This window comes from Psittacula echo, assembly GCF_963264785.1.
Source record: "Psittacula echo genome assembly, chromosome: 6".
Lineage (NCBI taxonomy): Eukaryota > Metazoa > Chordata > Aves > Psittaciformes > Psittacidae > Psittacula > Psittacula echo.
In genome coordinates, this window is record NC_137743.1 from 2,903,839 (window position 1) to 2,925,329 (window position 21,491).

General features: G+C 46.3%; 1 protein-coding gene across 10 annotated transcripts in view; it reads right to left on the bottom strand.

Annotated features, from left to right (window-relative positions):
* Positions 1-21,491, bottom strand: part of DOCK1 (dedicator of cytokinesis 1) — a gene marked incomplete at its 5' end in the record, with an annotated part of 322,176 nt that overhangs the window by 61,491 nt on the left and 239,194 nt on the right. For all 10 annotated transcript variants that reach the window (XM_080621564.1, XM_080621560.1, XM_080621556.1 and 7 more), the window contains 4 exons: positions 2,909-2,999; positions 4,338-4,378; positions 8,040-8,196; positions 8,388-8,473. In XM_080621564.1, coding sequence (XP_080477690.1) covers positions 2,909-2,999; positions 4,338-4,378; positions 8,040-8,196; positions 8,388-8,473 — 375 coding nt within the window. The remainder of the gene's footprint in view (positions 1-2,908; positions 3,000-4,337; positions 4,379-8,039; positions 8,197-8,387; positions 8,474-21,491) is intronic.

The window sequence follows — 21,491 nt, forward strand, 5'->3', positions numbered from 1 at the left end:
CCAGAAACTGAGTTCCAAAACATAAATTGATGAAAGAACTGTTCACTTTCTTCTCTGAAAATCAAAGTTACTAAAGGAGGAGGTCTGCCTGCTCAAATAAAATGCTGTCACACTAGGAAAAGAAAAAAAATCATGTGGAGATCAGTAACTCACAGATTTATTCACAGAGTTACTGTTACATATAGAATCAGAGAATGGGTTGGGCTGGGAAAGACCCTAAGGTCATCCAGTTCCAATCCCCTGCCATGGCCAGGTACACCTCACACTAGAGCAGGTTGCTTAAGGCCCCGTCTCAGATCTCAGGATCTGAGTCTCTTGCAAATCATGTGCTGCTGTTTGAATACTCTCCTCATAGTGTATCTATGTGGAAAATCCACACCTTTCCTTTAGTAAGATAATGATAGGAAAAGCCAACAAAAAAAGGATTTTCTACTTTCAGTTCTGTTGCCAAAAATGAGAATGTTTTCCCAATGAACTGAAATTAGGCAAGGTCACATCCTGCTCTGTTTTAACTCATACACTGAAAGACCAAAAACCACCTGGTAATATTACTCAAGCACAAGGGGTATTATGGGTTCAGATGACTGACTGAATGAAAATAAGCATGAAAACTAATATCACCCAGGTTTACTTCTTGTATCTTATTAAATCTCACCCAATTACTTCTTACTTTGGTCAAAATGTGTTTGGCTAAAGAGACAATTTGGACAACTTTGCACCACAAAGCTGTGTTTCTGAGAAACACAAACTTATAGAACCATAGAATAGTTAGGGTTGGAAAGGACCTTAAGATCATCAAGTTCCAACCAGAGTCTGCAATGCAATGGCATCTTTTTCAACATCCTAAGAGCCACTATTTTCTGCTGGGTTTGAACATCTTAGTTTTGACTAAATGGGATGAAAATACAACTTGAGTCTGTTCATGCTTCATCAGCTTGCGGTTACCAGGAGGAAGCGCTGGTGGCTCTACCTTCACAGGGAGAGCCTTCTCACACATTTAAAGGTGAAATTATGGAAAGCTCTCAGTCCTGACCTAAATGTGATCCCATTAAAATCAATGTAATGAAATATATGCCAACGATGAGTGTCATTGAAAGTCCTGTCCTCAAGGTTGGACAGAAAACTCAAGCGCTTAAAGTTATACACATATCAGTATTGATGCTCAAGGAATACTAAACTCCATCCACTAACTACTGGGAGTAACAGGATATTGTATGAGATAGATTAATGTACTTTTAGAATAAAATAATTCCAAACTATACATATTTATAAACAAAAACCCACTTAGTGATGAAAACCTGTGACAAATATTATCCTTACATTTGCCATCTTCTATTGATTTCCATTGTAAGAAAAGAAAACTGCATTTCTTTCCAGTGAATTAAAGGAGTATATTAAATCATCTGGTCTCCAAAAAACACTCCTTAAGAAAAAAACAAAACTGGCTAAACTCTAATTTAATGTCCCATAAAGCATATTGACTAACAAGATCAAGCCATAACAGGTAAAAGTTTGACGTTTTAAGGCATGGTTCATTCCATCATCTTTGCAGGCAACGCAGCACCTGTAGCAGGGAATGAATGCTTTATCTTGTCTAAAAGGTTCATACATGCGAAGTGTGATGAGTAAGCGCTGCGCAATTTGGCAGTTCTGTTTCGTGTCCCTTGTGGGAATACATGAGATCTTTATAGCCACTGACTCAGCGACTTACTCACTCGAACTTCTACCCACAGGCAACCAAATGCACCAGTCTGCGGGACTGAAGGTGGCAGAGCCATCTCCTCACATCTTCACCTCTCTGACACGTCTCAGCACAGAAAAGTTCATTACCAAAGTAGTGGCTGTATCCTTCCCTGTGAGGGTGCTGAGGCGCTGGCACAGGGTGCCCAGAGAAGCTGTGGCTGCCCCATCCCTGGCAGTGTTCAAGGCCAGGTTGGACACAGGGGCTTGGAGCAAGCTGCTCCAGTGGAAGGGGTCCCTGCCCGTGGCAGGGGTTGGAGCTGGAGGAGCTTTAAGGTCCCTTCCAACACAAACCAGGCTGGGATTCTATGAAATCTACAGGTTGGGCAGAGAAGAGATCCAGAGCAGCCCTGCAGAGAAGGACTTGGGGGTGTTGGTCAATGAGAAACTGAACATGAGCCGGCTGCAGTGTGCGCTCGCAGCCCAGAAAGCAACCGTATCCTGGGCTGCATCAAGAGCAGCGTGACCAGCAGGTCGAAGGAGGTGATCCTGCCCCTCTGCTCTGCTCTCGGGAGACCTCCCTTGGAGCATTGTGTGCAGTTCTGGTGTCCTCAACATCAAAAGGACATGGAACTGTTGGAACAAGTCCAGAGGAGGCCACGAGGATGATCAGGGGCTGGAGCACCTCCTGTATGGAGCCAGGCTGAGAAAGTTGGGGCTGTTCAGCCTGGAGAAGAGAAGCTGCGTGGAGACCTCAGAGCAGCTTCCAGTGTCTGAATGAGGCTAAAGGATGCTAGGGATGGACTCTTCATCAGGGACTGTAGTGACAGGACAAGGGGTAACGGGTTCAAAGTTAAACAGGGGAAGCTTAGATTGGATCTAAGGAAGAAATTCTTTACTGTGAGGGTGGTGAGGCACTGGAATGGGTTGCCCAGGGAGGTTGTGAATGCTCCATCCCTGGCGGTGTTCAAGGCCAGGTTGAACAGAGCCTTGGGTGCCATGGTTGAGTGTGAGGTGTCCCTGCCCATGGCGGGGGGTTGGAACTGGATGATCTTAAGGTCCTTTCCAACCCTAACTATTCTATGATTCTATGAAATGAGTAAAGCATGCTCTGACACAGCACGCAGTTGTCAATCAGTTTAAAGTGCAGACGTTCTAAGGGTGACAGTACCACTATGGGTTAGTGCTGACATGCCTTTTGAAGCTTGTGATGGATTTTGGTGTTTACCTTGAGAAGCTTTGCATGCAGAAGTAGCGTGTAGGCAGCTTCTGTATAGTTATCACATTCCTTGTGCAGGTCACACAGCTTGTACAAATACCTGCAAGTAATAAAACCAATAGTTCTTAAATATTGTTAAATAATTTAGTCTGCAGATTATAATGGTTCAACTCTATCTCCAACCAACTAAAAGTATGTGGGATTAGTTAAAGCTCCTGTTTCTGTGTGCAGACAACCTTTAGGACCATCTGCATTTCCAATGTTGTCTTTTTCCAACGCACATAAATGACTTGTGCTGACTAATGTATCAAATACAGATTTGCTTTGCAGGAGCTCTCATTCCAATTGTTCAGCCATGGTGACAGATATAAGTCTTTTTACTTACCTTCAGTATAATCACACCTCTGGAAGGGGATTCTCTTCATTTGGTTGTTGAGTTTTACTAATGACAATTCAAACCCAATCAAAACTGTTTTGAAAAGCCAATGAGAATACATAACTTTGATGTTTATTATGACACATTGTAAGTTTCTTAATAGAAACAGGAGATAATTTGGGTGGGGGTTTGCCAGTAAGAGGCAATTTGTCTTTATGGGGATGCTGAACAGAGCAGCCCACCAGCTCATAACACTACATGTTTGTCCACAGTTACCAATCCTGCTCTTTGCCAGATTTTACTTCCCTTTTTCAGACTAATAAAGCACTAAAATGATTCAAACAGCAGGAAACAAGTTCACAAGTGAAAATTCTTCCAACAAGGTAACAAGCACCTGAGAATGACTTCATGAATAATGTCTGGATACCTAAAAGGGCGCTAAAAACACAAGCTTCATCATTTTAGCACAACAGTCGAGCCAATTTTAAGCCAAAGTACAAATAGGGGACTGCGAACCCTGAGGTTTACAAAAAGCACAACAATCTATTACCAGTTTTACTGTGTAGGAAAATGGATTTTGAAAGGCTCCTAAAAGCTTTACATTTCAAACAGGCATCAGTCATATTAGTATTTAATAGCCCTTCTTACCCCAAGTCACATATTTTGGACCTCACCAGGAGGCAAACTTATTTTCCTACTCAGCTTACTTTGGGCTTATTTATTGGGCAGGTGTCCCTGTCCATGGCAGGGGGGTTAGAACTAAATGGTCTTAAGGTCCTTTCCAACCCTAACTATTCTATGATTCTATTCTCTTCATGTGACAGTACTACTGAGGACCTCAGTGTTCATCGTAATATAACTGAAGGAGAAGGGGGACAAAACATACGTCACGACTCTAGTTTCTCACACTCACTGTTTTCCAGGTGAGTTTTTAACGTACTAAGGTTCCAGGTATGGTTTTTAACCTCTTTTCCCTCAGCTGACTGCTTAACATGAGCTTAATTTCCTTCAGTTACCCTACAGAAAGGCAAGCAGAGTTTGTCACCGATCGTGATTACAAACCTGATGTACATTTCTTCTCTCTCGATCTCCTTGTAGAAGTTCTGAAAAACAACATCATTTTGTTACAAAGCCTTTGATTTCACAGCCTGGGATGTACACAGAACATGCTCTGCATTAAAAATTCATAACTGTGGAACATCGACCTCGAAACTGCAAAATGAAATTTGCCTCCAGTGCTAGAACACAAGTTATTTAACGCACAAAGTCGAATGCTGTGATGTTTCATGATGTACCGTATTAGGGCTTATGTCTCATTGCAAAGGTTAGGATTTGGAAGAGTTTTACTGCTAGAAATGTGCGTCTGGCATTTGCAAGTAACACATCATGAACCGTTTGCACTTGAAACTTTGCAATATGCAAACCCATCATTTCTAAGCAACAATTGTTGTATGGATTTAAAACGCCAAGCCTTAGTTGAGCAATACATCATCGGCCCTTGAATTCTAATAGTTTCTTTGGAAAGAAGAAGTTGGATTAATGTTATTTATCTGGTTTCACATGCCACATATTATCATCCCTTTCTTCTGAAATGTTTGAATGCCTCCAGTCTTGAGATAAACTAGTTAACATGACAAATATTGGAAATGCAAGGTATGTTAAATTGGGTGAGATATTAAAGGCATTTCTGAATTGAGTTTAAAGTTTGCTTTCAAAAGTTAAAACATATTTAAGAAAACAAAATACAAAGAAATTTCTTCTGAATTAAAGTAAGTTTCAATGTGAAATGAAACCAGTCTGAGTAGCCACTGATCACAGAACCATGGAACGGTTTGTGATGGAAGGGACCTTAAAGCTCCTCCAGCTCCAACCCCTGCCACGGGCAGGGACCCCTTCCACTGGAGCAGCTTGCTCCAAGCCCCTGTGTCCAACCTGGCCTTGAACACTGCCAGGGATGGGGCAGCCACAGCTTCTCTGGGCACCCTGGGCCAGCGCCTCAGCACCCTCACAGGGAAGAGCTTCTGCCTAAGAGCTCATCTCAGTCTCCCCTCGGGCAGGTTCAAGCCATTCCCCTTGGCCTGTCCCTACGTGCTCCTGGAAAAAATCTCTCGAATAGATGTGCAATCTCAATAGAAAACTGTTCCCTTTAAAAAAGAACCGAAAGATGACTGAATCCATATTCCATGGTTGGAAATGATGTATTACTCCGTGGACATGCCATGTTAGTTGATGTAACCGCTCCCTGCTTTTGACTTCAGCTCCAAAGACAAACTGAACCACATGAACAGTTTCTGCCGGTTTATCTTACTTGTGTTTTGATTGCTTTTTTAAAGTACAGGAGACTTCTGAGTTAGATGGATCAATGCTGTTATTGAATTTTAGCCCAATATTGCTGCCAGCTGCTCTGCCCTTCTGATGCAGCTCAAGCAGCGACATGAAATCAACTAAAACAGGAAGATACTTTGGCAGCAGGCTGATGTCACATTTCCCACAGATCCCTCTCCTCCAGAAGCCTGTCTCTGTGCCTGCCTCATCTCTGGGGACAGGTTCCCACATCCCCCTTATGCTGTGCTGGCCCACACATGTGCGGCTCTGCAGCCAATTGGGCAAGCAACTGGTGGGGATGAAAAGTAACCAGAGGGGAAGAGCTTGAGCTTTCAGCAAGATCCCTCCTTAGATTTTCCCCATGCCTGGCAGTGTTCAAGGCCAGGTTGGATGGGTCTTGGCTCAACCTGCTCTAGTGGAAGGTTGTCCCTGCCCACGGCAGGGGGTTGGAGCTGGATGAGCTTTATGTCCCTTCCGACACAAACCAGTCTGGGATTCAATGATCTGCTCTGCTGCCTTGATGGCATGTTTGCTTTTACCAGGATTGTCAGCAGTCGGAATAAGCAGCTGAGGGAATGGAGACAACTTGTATTTTATTTTTTAACATTAGCACTGGCTTAAATGCATATTAAAACCTCTGACTTAAACTGTAGTCAATACAGGCAAACTTAACCCTGTGAAAGCCTCTGCTTTCCCAATTAATGACCCTTTGAGACCTCAGGTGGGAATCGTGCCGAGTATCAGCCCTGGGTTGGATTTTTGCAAAGGCATAAATTTCACTTCAGGTGCTTGGACAATGATGAAAAGGCTCAGTTGCCCCTGGAGGGCAAACGGGACTTTAAAGTCAAGCTCCAGTTTTAAATCACGCCTACTGAAAGCGAGGGGAAGTTCTGCCCTGAGATGTTTTCCTGCATTTCCTGCAGACTTCAATGCGTGGCTGTCTCACGGTGATTTAACTTGGCAGCAGTAAGTCACCCACAAAATTTATCATCTACAAATACTTGAAGAATTCAGATGACAAAAATCAGTATCAGGAGATGCTGTTACAGGCACTCAGAGCAAACCAAACCAACCGCCAAGTGTGCCATCGGTCCCCCTGCGCTTGGTACGGCGAGGATTACACGGAGGAAACTCAGAGTATTATGATGAAGGGAAATAAATTCACCTTCCCAAGGAAACATTCCCAGGTTTACAAATTGTTGTCATGTTTGAAAGCATTCGGTGTCTGTGAACTTTTATTTCCTTGGTAGAGCTGGCAGCTTTTCTTACTCCGATTCTGCTCGCGAGGATGCTCTGACTTTTCTATGGGCAAAGTAACGGCACTTACTAGATCAAAAACTGGTGACAACTCTCCACATCCCTCCTTTTTTCCATTTTCTTAAGTGTTCTTTTGTGCACAGAGAGGAAAAACAAACTAAAAATAAACTCCCAATATTTGATTTGATGTTTCCATCTTCTCTCCCATCCTAATGGGCACCATTTAACTTATGCAACAGTGCAGCACAACGGTTGCACTACACAAGCTGAGGTTGTCTGCATTACGTGCAAGTACTAAAGCTACAAATTATTTACTCTGCTCTTTCCAGACCAGCCTGAACAAAATCCATCAGCCACAGCACATAAATGATAATCGCTGTCTGTGCCCCATATATTTAAGCTACATAAAAGCTTTACTAATGATACGGAGATGAAAGCTCTGAATATTTCATGGCTAACAGTTTGATACTGAGTCCCATTGGAAAAATCAAATCCAGCTAGCACTGTGTTTGGGGGTCTCTAAAATGTATTTTGCTATTTTTCCATATGTGCTGATTTTGTGCTAGTCAAATCTTAGACTCTAATGCTTCCACTGAGGAGCATAATGTGAGTGCTATGGGGAGAACTTCACCGCTTCCAACCCTAGCCTAAATGGACAAAGGTTTCTAGTACAGAGCAGATACTCCAGGATTTCTAGAGCTCAGAGGAGGAAATTTCACATCAGGGAGGAAAACAACCCCAGCTTTTTCTGCTGTGAATGAAATAGTAACACTCAAATTTCCTCCAAAATTTGAATATGAAAGCTGAGCAATAAGCATCATACAAATGGGACTGCAAATGCCTGAAGATTTCAGTAGTAAACTGCGCATTACTCCAACGTTCTGTACGTCAAAGTGGTTTTCTGCATAAAGTTGTTCATACATCAATTGTAAATGTCAATGAACAGCCCTCAAAGATCAGGCCCTGAAACATTTCTTCTTAAATCTTCCCTTAGAGTCAATTAAAGAAGGAATAATCCATATTTTCGTAGGTTCACCTTCATTAAAAAAGGGAAGAAACCCAAAAGCACTTCAAAGTTTCATGAGGCTCCCAACACATACTCTTGTTTGACACAACTCTTGTTAAAGGTGCAAAATGAAGGATGCAACAGCCATTTCAGGCTGGGGACTTCTCTTTGCTTACCAGCACGTTGACAGTACAGCTCATGCGGTTCTCCTTGTTCTCGTCATGCATTATGGTCCTGTAGTCCAACAACCTCTCCATTAAGCGGACCACAAGTTTCACAAAGGTTTCTCCACTCTTAGCAAGGTATTTGTGCTTCCTGCAGTGCTCCAAGAGGCTGAAAGACCAATTCCATTCACCTTGTTAACCACATGTACAAGAAACCCCTTTGACTCAGGTGCAATCTTAAATACTGTGCGTCATTAACAGGTTTTAATTCTTTCTGGCCTACAGAGTTCATTGTGGTCTGATTGCTCTCACGCTCCTGCCTTTACTGTGACATAAATGTCGCCGCTCCTCAACACTTACATTTTGTCAAATAACACTTTGTACTGTTCATCTCCTCGGCCTCCTTCCACTTCATGATCCAGTTTCGTGATGATCTCATTTTCAAACTATAATTAAACAAAGCAAGTGTAAATAATCAGATGGCAAATCTTTCACTTCATTACTGTAGGCTCGATGGTTCACAGATTGGTTGGCTACCTTGGTGAGATGTTTAGCCACTATTTTAAAGCCTGATTGACTTTAGGAGTTTGCAGTCGCTGGTATTAGAGCATCCACAACGATGTCCTGCCCTACAAGGATGTTTTTTGTTGAAGAAATCATTGGTCATGTTGTTAAATGATGTGCAAATATTTGCATCATGAAAAACTAAGTAAGGAGGTTAATGATAAGAGTGAGGGAGGGGAAAGGAAGACACAAAGCCAGGCACAGAATGTCCCCTGCACTAATGGAAACAGCAACAAAAGTTAAATACAGAAATGTTGAAAGCTCTATGAGAGAGGATATGTAACACCTAAGGCTAGAGAGCTCAGGCATATGCACACCCCAGCACAGAATCACAGCATCCTGGGATGGTTTGTGTTGGAAGGGACCTTAAAGCTCCTCCAGTTCCAAGCCCCTGCCACAGGCAGGGACCCCTTCCACTGGAGCAGCTTGCTCCAAGCCCCTGCGTCCAACCTGGCCTTGAACACTGCCAGGGATGGGGCAGCCACAGCTCCTCTGGGCACCCTGTGCCAGCGCCTCAGCACCCTCAACCCTCACCCTAACATCACTTAGCATCCCTTTTAGCATACAGATACTGACTCACAGCGGGGGTACGACTCGATAAACCTGTTCATGAGTCACTGCAGGGGAGAAGGAAGTTGTTTCAAACAACTTAAGAGTAATACTTTTATTTGGGCAATATTAGATCACAGAATACCAGCTTGGAAGGGACCTCAAGGATGATCTGGTCCAACCTCTCTTGGCAAAAGCACGTCCTAGAGTAGATGGCCCAAAACTAAGTTTCCACCTGAATCTTAACAGTGTCCAACACTGGGAAATCCACCACTTCCCTGGGGAATGCAAACTGAAGTGGGCATTAGAATGTATTTTAAATGCAAATTGGATAACTCAATGGATTTTTAATGATTGCAGAGGCTTTTACCGGCTGCTCCACTCCCTAGGGTCCAGGTTAGGAATGAATGCAAACTGCTAGTGGAGGAAGGCTCCCTCTAGGCTTGCTGCTATGCAATGAATCTGTCCAGTCAGCTAATTTCTAATTCTTCATTAAAAAAGCACAGACATCCCTAAGCTATTGTCAAGAGACCTGAGCAGAAGAGCCCGGGTTAGAAGGGAGCCTATGGCAGGGGAACAGGAGCCCATTAGTCAGTGTGAGTTTATTGACAGAACACTTGTCTGCAAGTTCTTTCACTGTCACTTGCTTTAGCAGTCCCCAACTATTCCGAGGAGAAGCAAAGGGCCACCTGAATGAGAACAAAGAGTACTAACATTTTGTAAATGTCAAGAGATGTGCTTTGCATATCCAGTTAATATTAACGGCAGATAACATACCAATGAAAGAAGAATGAACTGTCTGCAGCTTGACAGACTTCCAGATGCACTTCCTGAAACACTGGGCTGCCTGGTCCTGCATCTCTGAGCTATGAGCTTTCCTTCCCAGTGCTACACTTCAACTCCTACTGTGCACCAGCAACATGGAATTGCTCATAATTTCCACTGATCAAAATAACAGAACCACAGGATCCCAGCCTGGTTTGTGTTGGAAGGGACCTTAAAGCTCATCCAGCTCCAACCCCTGCCACGGGCAGGGACCCCTTCCACTGGAGCAGCTTGCTCCAAGCCCCTGTGTCCAACCTGGCCTTGAACACTGCCAGGGATGGGGCAGCCACAGCTTCTCTGGGCACCCTGGGCCAGCACCTCAGCACCCTCACAGGGAAGAGCTTCTGCCTAAGAGCTCATCTCAGTCTCCCCTCTGGCAGGTTACAGTATCACAGTATGTTAGAGATTGGAAGGGACCTCAAAAGATCATCTAGTCCAATCCCCCCGCCGGAGCAGGAACACCCAGATGAGGTTACACAGGAATGTGTCCAGGCGGGTTTTGAATGTCTCCAGAGAAGGAGACTCCACAACCCCCCTGGGCAGCCTGTTCCAGTGTTCCGTCACCCTCACTGAGAAGTTTCTTCTCAAGTTTAAGTGGAACCTCTTGTGTTCCAGTTTATACCCATTACCCCTTGTCCTATCATTGTTTGCCACTGAGAAGAGCCTGGCTCCATCCTCGTGACACTCCCCCTTTATATATTTATATACACTAATAAGGTCCCCCCGCAGTCTCCTCTTCTCCAAACTATAGAGACCCAGCTCCCTCAGCCTTTCCTCATAAGGGAGATGCTCCACTCCCTTCATCATCTTAGTCGCCCTGCGCTGGACTCTCTCCAGCAGGTCCCTGTCCTTCTTGAACTGAGGGGCCCAGAACTGGACACAATATTCCAGATGCGGTCTCACCAGGGCAGAGTAGAGGGGAAGGAGGACCTCTCTCGACCTACTGACCACCCCCCTTCTAATACACCCCAGGATGCCATTGGCCTTCTTGGCCACAAGGGCACAGTGTTGGCTCATGGTCATCCTGCCGTCCACTAGGACCCCCAGGTCCCTCTCCCCTACACTGCTCTCTAACAGGTCGTTCCCCAACCTATACTGGAACCTGGGGTTGTTCCTGCCCAGATGCAGGACTCTACACTTTCCCTTGTTATATTTCATCAAGTTTCTCCCTGCCCAACTCTCCAGCCTGTCCAGGTCCCGCTGGATGGCAGCACAGCCTTCTGGTGTGTCAGCCACTCCTCCCAGCTTAGTGTCATCAGCAAACTTGCTGACAGTACACTCAATTCCCTCATCTAAATCATTGATGAATATATTAAATAATACTGGCCCCAGCACTGACCCTTGAGGCACTCCACTAGATACAGGCCTCCAACTGGACTCCGCCCCATAGACTACAACTCTCTGGCTTCTGTCCTTCAGCCAGTTCGCAGTCCATCTCACTACCTGATCATCCAGGCCACACTTCCTCAGTTTAGCTATGAGGATGCTGTGGGAGACTGTGTCAAATGCTTTGCTGAAGTCAAGGTAGACCACATCCACCGCTCTGCCATCATCCATCCACAATGTTATTTCCTCATAAAAGGCTAGGAGGTTGGTCAAGCATGACTTCCCCTTGGTAAAGCCATGTTGACTGCCCCTCATAACCCTCTTATCCTTGACATGCCTTAAGATGGCATCAAGGATAAGGTGTTCCATCACTTTCCCAGGGATGGAGGTGAGGCTGACCAGTCTGTAGTTACCCGGGTCCTCCTTCTTGCCCTTTTTGAAGACTGGAGTGACATTTGCTGTCCTCCAGTCCTCAGGCACCTCTCCCGTTTCCCAAGACTTGGTAAAGATGATGGAGAGTGGTCTAGCAATGACTTCCGCCAGTTCCCTCAGCACCCGCGGGTGCATCCCATCTGGACCCATGGATTTATGGATGTCCAGATTGCTCAACTGGTCCCTAACCCATTCCTCATGGACTAAGGCAAACTGCTCCAGCGACCTGACTTCATCTGAGGTCTCAGGGGTACAGGGCTCTTCAGGACTGCCTCCGGCAGAGTAGACTGACACAAAGAAGGCATTCAATAACTCTGCCATCTCAGTATCTTCTGTCACCAGGGCACCCATCCCATTCACCAATGGGCCAACCTTGCCTCTGGTGTTAGTTTTATCAGCTATGTATTTGAAAAAGCTCTTTCTGTTGTCCTTGACCCCTCTGGCCAGATTTAATTCTAAGGAGGCCTTAGCCATCCTAGCTGCCTTCCTACATCCTCTAGCAGCAGCCTTATATTCCTCCCGAGTGGCCAGCCCCTTCTTCCATGACCTATAAACTCTGCTCTTCCACTTGAGCATACCCAGCAGTTCCTTATTCAGCCACGCAGGTCTCCTGGCCCTCTTCCTTGACTTCCTACGTGTCGGGATGCTCTGCTCTTGAGCTTGGAATAAGCAATCCTTGAATGCCAACCAACTATCTTGGGCCCCTTTACCTTCAAGCAGCCTTGCCCATGGGATTTCCCCTAGCAATTGCTTGAAAAGGCCGAAGTTTGCCCTGCTAAAGTCCAGGGTTGCAATTCTACTTGCTATTGTACTGGTCCTACCACACAAGATCCTGAATTCCACCATCTCGTGGTCGCTGCAACCAAGGCAGCCCTCAACCTTTACTGCTTCGACCAGACCCTCCTTGTTAGTGAGGATGAGATCCAGCAGCGCTCCTCTCCTGGTTGGCTCATCCACCATTTGGATGAGGAAGTTATCACCCATACACTGGAGGAACCTCCTGGACTGTGGCTGGGTTGCTGAGTAGTCCTTCCAGCAAACATCAGGGAAGTTAAAATCCCCCACGACGACCACGGCCTGTGACTGTGAGGCCGCTCTCAGCTGCCTGTAGAAGGCCTCGTCAACTTCCTCACCCTGATCTGGTGGCCTGTAACAGACACCCACAACAGTATCGCCCCTGCCAGCCTGCCCCTTAATTCTCACCCACAGACTCTCAACTCGCTCATCCCCTGTCCCTGGACAGAGCTCAGTACATTGCAGCTGCTCTCGCACATAAAGAGCAACCCCACCACCCCGCCTGGCTGGCCTGTCTTTCCTGAAAAGGACATAGCCCTCCATGCCTATATTCCAGTCATGCGAGCTGTCCCACCACGTCTCTGTAATTGCCACCAGATCATAATCTCCTGACTTAACACAGGTCTCCAACTCCTCCTGCTTATTTCCCATGCTGCGCGCATTGGTGTACAGGCATTTCAAGGAGGGAGCTGAGCTCACCAATTTCACCCTAGGATTATAGGAGGCCTCCCAGTCTTCATCAATCCTAGAGTGCTGCCCCACTGGGGCAAGCCCAGTTACAACCCCATCCCCCTTCGAATCTAGTTTAAAGCTCTCCAAATGAGCCCTGCTAATTCATGCCCCAGCATCCTTTTGCCTCTGTGAGTTAAACCTTTCCCACGTGCCATCATCCGGACTGGAGCCTTATAAAACCAGCCGTTATCAAAGAACCCAAAGCCCTGCCTAAAGCACCAGTCTCGTAGCCAATTGTTTACGGACTGAATTTTCCCATTCAATCCCACATCATCACCGGAAGATGGAAGAACTGAGGAGAAGATCACTTGAGCCCCAGACTCTTTCACCATGTTAAAGCCATTCCCCTTGGCCTGTCCCTACAGGCCCTTGTCCCAAGCCCCTCTCCAGGTTTCTTGTTGGTACATTTAGGTACCAGAGGGCTGCTTTAGTAACAACAGTATTAGCTCCTCTGTTGCAGCCACCCAGCACTGTCCCATCAGCAGAGGGGCTCTCTCTGGCTGCACAAGGCAGGCTTTTCCTGAGAGCCTGTAAGCAAAATTAGACCTGTTTTTTTTCCCTGGGAACACCAGCAAGGAGGCAGCAAGGACAGCCTCGAAGGGCGCTGAAGTAGGGATCATGCACTAAAATTGTAGCTGATATCTAAGCTGAAAGGCAAACCATCAAAATCTATGCACCAAGAAGAAATAACCTTGCAATGAGAACACCGGGTGACTATCCCAGAGCACCTCGGACACCAGTGCAGAGGGGGTGAGCTCCATTTGTGGGCTGAACCACAATCAGATGCTGTGCGTGGCCACCCCACTGGTGATGCTGCCCTGGAAATGGCACCACTGCTCAGCACATCAGCAAAGAGGCAGGGGATAACAGGGGACAGGGATTTGGATGCTGGAGAGGGACCCTTCATCAAGGCCTGTAGTGATAGGACAAGGGGTGATGGGTTTGAACTGAAACAGGGGAAGTTCAGGTAAGATAAAAGGAAGAAGTTCTTTACTGTGAGGGTGCTGAGACACTGGCACAGGGTGCCCAGAGAAGCTGTGGCTGCCCCATCCCTGGCAGTGTTCAAGGCCAGGTTGGACACAGGGGCTTGGAGCAAGCTGCTCCAGTGGAAGGTGTCCCTGCCCGTGGCAGGGGTTGGAGCTGGAGGAGCTTTAAGGTCCCTTCCAGCACAAACCAGGCTGGGATTCTGTGATTCTATGACTTTCTACACAGTCAGCCCCATGGGGGAGCTGAGGAAGAGAAGCTGCCTCCTCCAGCCAGCACCGGTTTAGCTAAGGAGAGAAACTGGATATTTTTTAGCCCACGCTGTGAAGTTCTGCTGGCATATTTATTTCAGCAAGAAGTGTGAGATCACCCTCGCCAGCAGACTTATGTCATCATGAGGCTGACAATAAGAGAGTGCTTCTCACCACCTTAATCACTCTACATCACTTTGAGGAGGCACAGTAGCCATGTCCACCACTGATCTCTTTATGCCAACATACGCTGCATTTCAGGCTCTGCCTACACAACCCCACCTCAGCCAAGAGGTTATCATAAGGCCTCTACCAAATCATAGATTCCTGGAATGTGTTAGGTTGGAAGGGACCTTAAAGCTCATCCAGTTCCAACCCCCCGCCATGGGCAGGGACACCCTCCGCTAGAGCAGTAGAGAAGCAGACATGCCCTTAGGTCTGCCACAACCCCCTTGTCTTGCAATCACAGAATCACAGAATCCCGAGGGTTGGAAGGGACCTCAAAAGCTCATCTAGTCCAACCCCCCTGCAAGAGCAGGGTAACCTACAGTACATCACTCATGTGTGGGGTGAGGTAAACCTGGTCAGAACAAGAGAAAACCCTGCAGCAACAAAGGGTGAGGAGAAGCATCTGGGCCACCCCCATAGCTGGAGGCACCCACCTGCTCTCCTGGCAGGTCCTTTTGTGCTGAAGCCCCCAGGCAAGCTGAATCTGTGGCACTGGACTGTAGAGAAGTTCTTGCTTTCCTAGGAAAAAATCCTTTTTAGGGAGAAATTCACACTGGCACGAAGGATTTGCCTGTGGCAATGCCAAGATACTCCTCTTCGCTGGGACAACTCAATCGCTGAACATCTTAGGCTCAAGAGCAGTAAAGTAAAAGCCCACAGTCAAATCCAAGACTGTATTTTTTCTCCCTTTCCAAGCCTCCGTGTTCTTCTCAGCATTGACTGCAGTAACGTTCACCTCGTTCCCTACCTCCATGCGCAGCCCCAGGAGGTTTGTCCTCTGCCTTCGAGTTGGGAGATTTATTTTTGCACAGCACCTGGCAGCCCCCAGAACGGTGTTACAAAGAGAGGAACAAAATCTCTGCTCTGAGCTCAGTGACTACAAGCTACCATGACAAATAACAGCAAAGTCCTGCTCACCTACCGCTCATTGAGGATCCAGTCTACATGTACAAGTCAATTGAACCGTGAGGTGTTAGGAAACCTGAGCTACACATTGTACCAAGTGTACAGCAATAAAATCAACTCCCAAACAACAGATATTCCTTGTTAGAGCAATTTTTATTATTGTTTTAAGGACAGACCCCTAAACCTCAGATTAAATTGTTCCAAAGGTGCTCTTCTGTTCCTCAAATAATCCATGGAATCATAGAAACACCGAGTGGAAGAGACCTCCATGGTCACTCCATCCAATCTCCCAGGTGACACAGGATTATTGCCAACAATAGATCAACCGTGACTTGCTTAGCCAAGTCCTGAACATCTCCATGGATGGATAAACACACAGCCTCTCTGGATAACCTGTTCTACTCCCTCACTGCTTCCCTTGCGAAGACATGAATGAAAAGTGAAGTGGAATAAGGTTTTGAATACAGCGAATCTATTATCCCAAAATTGACAGGGAAATGAGAAAAGGAAGAATAATGCAATCCGCCTCCTCCACGAAGCACACACAAGCTGAAGCACGTTCCCATAGTACAAGAACGTGTCAAGTAAAACACTGGAGCAACACAATGATGAAACAGAGAAGTCACAAAATTCATGTTCTCTAACGAGACCAGAAAAAAATTGACTTTCTATAGCAATGTGAAAAATGACACTCGCTGCCAGCGTGAGCCCTTTAGGTGATACATTTTCTTAGCGAGAGATTACTCAAAGAAGAGCAATTACATTTGTCATAGAGGATCTTCAGCATCTTCCTGATATCCATTTCACTCAGATTTCTGTAAATCTAGGCTTTGATGGGCCATCTCCCTAACGGCCCTCTTGGGTCAGAGCTAGACTTGTGGAATTTCAGGGGTTTTAAGGACTATTAAGAATATCTTTACTCTTCAATCACTCTTGATACTTCCCAAGGCATCGGTGCGATGCAGATCATGCAAGTCAGACGACTAAACGCTATTTAACATAACTAAAATTCCTTCTGCAGTCTTCTACAGAAGAACGTTTCATCAACACAAGTTGAAGGTTATGGTCCACAATGGAAGCCCTGGAGCTGAACAAGCTTTGCCATCCAGAGTGACCTTGAATGCTTGAAAGGTAGCCAATGCCAACCTCATGAAGTTCAACAAAGCCAAGTGTAAGGTCTTATGCCTGGGTCGGAGCAATCCCAGGCACAGCTACAGGTTGGGCAGAGAAGAGATTCAGAGCAGCCCCGCAGAGAAGGACTTGGGGGTGTTGGTCTATGAGAAAATGAACATGAGCCGGCTGCAGTGTGCGCTCGCAGCCCAGAAAGCAACCGTATCCTGGGCTGCATCAAGAGGAGCGTGACCAGCAGGTCGAAGGAGGTGATCCTGCCCCTCTGCTCTGCTCTCGGGAGACCTCCCTTGGAGCATTGTGTGCAGTTCTGGTGTCCTCAACATCAAAAGGACATGGAACTGTTGGAACAAGTCCAGAGGAGGCCACGAGGATGATCAGGGGCTGGAGCACCTCCTGTATGGAGACAGGCTGAGAAAGTTGGGGCTGTTCAGCCTGGAGACGAGAAGGCTGCGCGTGGAGACCTCAGAGCAGCTTCCAGTGTCTGAAGGGGGCCTACAAGGATGCTGGGGAGGGACTCTTCATCAGGGACTGTAGTGACAGGACAAGGGGTAACGGGTTCAAACTGAAACAGGGGAAGTTTAGGTGGGATATAAGGGAGAAGTTCTTCCCTGTGAGGGTGCTGAGGCACTGGCACAGGGTGCCCAAGGAACCTGTGGCTGTCCCATCCCTGGAAGCATCCTGCGCCAGGTTGGACAGGGCTTGGAGCAAGCTGCTCTAGAGTGCGGCATCCATGCTCAAGGCAGGGGATTGGAACTAGAGCAGCTTTAAGGTCCCTTCCAACACAAACCATTCCATGGTTCTATGATTCTAAGCTAATAGCTCTGGGACGCCTCATCTGACATCTGTTGATAAAGCCTCAAATTTTCCTTTTAGACTTTTCGAATGCATACAGTAGCACAAAGCAGGCCTGCAATTACTGTGATGGAATTTCCTCTCAAGCGAAGAAGCCCCAGGTACTCAATATTTATGTTACAGCCTGTGACACTTGCTGAGGCTCTTTGTGAAGGCTTAGGGGGTGTATCTGGCACCATCAGTGAGTTAGATCCGTATCCTTCAGTGAAAGCTTGAGGGGTGATGTTAGGAAGATTACAGGAAATTACTATCAACTTCCCCTTGCAGCTGATCAAGATCTCAGCTTCTCTGCAGGACGTGTGATTGAACAGGAGCAATGAGTATATCCACCACTTCATCTGTCTGTTACCATCTCCCATCCGGAGAAAATAAATCAACGCAAGCTATCCAGCATCTTCAAGTGTCAGCTCAACTAATCCCTTTTGGGTTTAGGTTTACCTCAAGTGTGGTCAGGGTATATTTGCAGCACTGACTGACAATTTAATCTAGCTGTAGATGAGGAGGACTTTCAACCCTCCAAACTGCTATAAATCTGTTTTGATATGGGATAAGAATGAATTTGCCGTATAAAATGCAAGTGTCAGATAACAGCACTAGAAATTAGCCCTAATGCAGAAATAGCACACAATACTGGAAAACTTTCCTCAAAAGCTGCTGTGAAAATGAGTGGCAATTCCCAAGAGTTTCATCTGTTCCCTTTCCTGTTTTCCACAGCATTCCAGTAAGCAAACAGCTCTACCAGCCATTTAATAGTAGGTGCTTTGGAGGTCTCTTACTTTATTACCAGTCCCTACTGCTCTTCAGGTGGCAAAAGGGGGGAATACTGATAGTTTCCAAAAGGCCAGGACCTGTTAGAGAGCAGTGAAGGGGAAAGGGACCTGGGGGTCCTGGTTGATAGGAGGATGACCACGAGCCAACACTGTGCCCTTGTGGCCAGGAAGGCCAATGGCATCCTGAGGTGTATTAGAAGGGGGGTGGTCAGTAGGTCGAGAGAGGTCCTCCTTCCCCTCTACTCTACCCTGGTGAGACCGCATCTGGAATATTGTGTCCAGTTCTGGGCCCCTCAGTTCAAGAAGGACAGGGACCTGCTGGAGAGAGTCCAGCGCAGGGCAACTAAGATGATGAAGGGAGTGAAACATCTCCCTTATGAGGAAAGGCTGAGGGAGCTGGGTCTCTATAGTTTGGAGAAGAGGAGACTGCGGGGGGACCTTATTAGTGTATATAAATATATAAAGGGGGAGTGTCACGAGGATGGAGCCAGGCTCTTCTCAGTGGCAAACAATGATAGGACAAGGGGTAATGGGCACAAACTGGAACACAAGAGGTTCCACTTAAACTGGAGAAGAAACTTCTTCTCAGTGAGGGTGACAGAACACTGGAACAGGCTGCCCAGGGAGGTTGTGGAGTCTCCTTCTCTGAAGACATTCAAAACCCGCCTGGACACATTCCTGTGTAACCTCATCCCGGTGTTCCTGCTCCGGCGGGGGGATTGGACTGGATGATCTTTTGAGGTCCCTTCCAATTCCTGATGTTCTGTGATTCTGTGATTCTGTGATTTTTTTACCATGAGGGTGGTAAAACACTGGCACAGGTTGCCCATAGAGGTGGTGGATGTGCCATCCCTGGAACCACTCAAGGCCAGGATGGATGTGGTTCTGGGCAACGTGCTCTAGTTGAAGATGTCCCTGCTTACTGCAAGGGGTTGGACTGGATGAGCTGCAAAGGTCCCTTCCAACCCAAACCCGTCTGTGATTCTATGACTCTAATTCCAACCCCTGCCACGGGCAGGGACACCTTCCACTAGAGCAGCTTGCTCCAAGCCCCTGTGTCCAACCTGGCCTTGAGCACTGCCAGGGATGGGGCAGCCACAGCTTCTCTGGGCACCCTGGGCCAGCGCCTCAGCACCCTCACAGGGAAGAGCTTCTGCCTAAGAGCTCATCTCAGTCTCCCCTCTGGCAGGTTCAAGCCATTCCCCTTGGCCTGTCCATACATTCCTCTGTACAAGTCTGTCTTCACATTTATTGTTACATGTTAGAAATGAATTTAAAAGATCTAGTCTTAATTTCTTCTGTCTTTACTCATTTAATTCTCTTCACAATGGAACACCAGCTAGAGGTACTTTAGTTGCACCCATAGTCTTATTTTAGTATCATATGCATTATGCATTCATTTATTATGCATTTCTATATGATTCTGCATTATGCACTCATTGCTTATGCATTCCTATATCATTTTTCTATCTTTTTGGCTATGGCTCCTTTATGCTAAGTGCCATTCCCATTTGCAGAAAGCAGGACAGATGTGATGTTGCATTTTTGGGGCTCTTTCCTCAGATCATTACTTTTACAGAACTCCTTACTCTACCAGGGTGAGAACACATGCTGGAGCTTGCATGCTTATACACTGATGCTAACACCACCAGACACTGATGATTCTCCTTGGTAATGCAGTTCAGCCTGAAAACCAGACATATGGGACTTCTAATTTCTTCTTGCTCATTACTGCAGAGTCGGAGGGAACACCGCCTTGATTTTACTTTGAAGGGTAAGGATCCTTCCTTCCCACTTGATGGGAAATGTAATTATGTCAGGGAAGAGGTTGGGGTAGTGCTTCTGACTCAATCGCTTTCCTTATTTTGTTACTAGGGTTTTTTGGCTCTTAAAGTAAACTACTTCAAACAATATGTACCAGCTCAGTTAAAAGAAATCATACTGTGAGGCAGTGCCATGAGATAGGAAGAACCTACCCAACACCTCCCACTGCCTCCTCCACCTTCTGTTTTGTGCCAGTTCCTGCACTGGCACCTCTCTACGAAGAGGTTCAACTCAAAAGAAGCAGAACATCCCATCAGCAATGACACAGGTCCAGAAAAGGGAACTTAAAAGTTTTGGGTAGGCAAACAAATGGGAGTGCTCATAGGAAATGGAGCCAGAACAAGTGACAGCAGGGAGCAAGAGGCAGCAAAATCAGGAGGTCGAAGCTTTTTATGCTCTCAGTTCCACAGTTCAGCTGGATGATTGTTTCATGGTGAACTTTCTCTCCTGCTGTCACCACAGGATCCATCACATTCACCTGACCAGGCCTTGAACAATCAAACCAATTCTCTTTCATCGCTCCTGGGGCTCTGCCATATTCCCTTTGATCTGGAGGGCTCACAGGCAAAGGGAATAAAGCAGAGTGGAGAAGGAGGCATCTTTTTCTATAGGGAAGCTTTGGTCCCATACTGACTTTAGAATCGGATTCATGCTTTGAGGTACAGGCTACTTTGAAGCCTTATATGGGCTTCAAAGCACCTTAAGAGGGAGAGAACAAAAATGGGCAACTCCAGCTTTTAATTCGGTCGGCCTTTAATGTAGTGCTGTAAAAACAAGGGGAATTATCTTCTGGGTTTGCACAGGAAGAACAAAAAACCCCATTCTGTGCGGTACCGGTTTCACCAGGCAAACCAATCCATCCTGCAACTCAAAGCACCATAGGGAAAGCTGTGTGCTTATTACCCAAACCATCACAGCACTGAAGTTCTGCAGAAAATTCAACTTCCTCCCCCACAAAGCATGAGCTTTATACATCTGCTGGAGAAGTGGAGCCAATCTAAAGCCTTGTTGATGTGACTAATAAGCTTCAATAATTGGATTTCTGGCAGATTTAGTTTAACAGCAGCCAACCATTCAATTTGGAAGTTCTCTTTGAAAGCCAGGCTGGACAATGATAATTGGTAGTTGCATGTAGACGACATAATGCAGTGCATTACACCGACACATTAAGTATGAAAGCTCGCCTAGCTACTGCTAATACTAACACAAATTATTGTACATCTATTTCTATCACTTAAACATAAAAGAGACAAAAAGAGCCAGAAACTACAGGCCAGGCAGACCCGCTTCTGTTC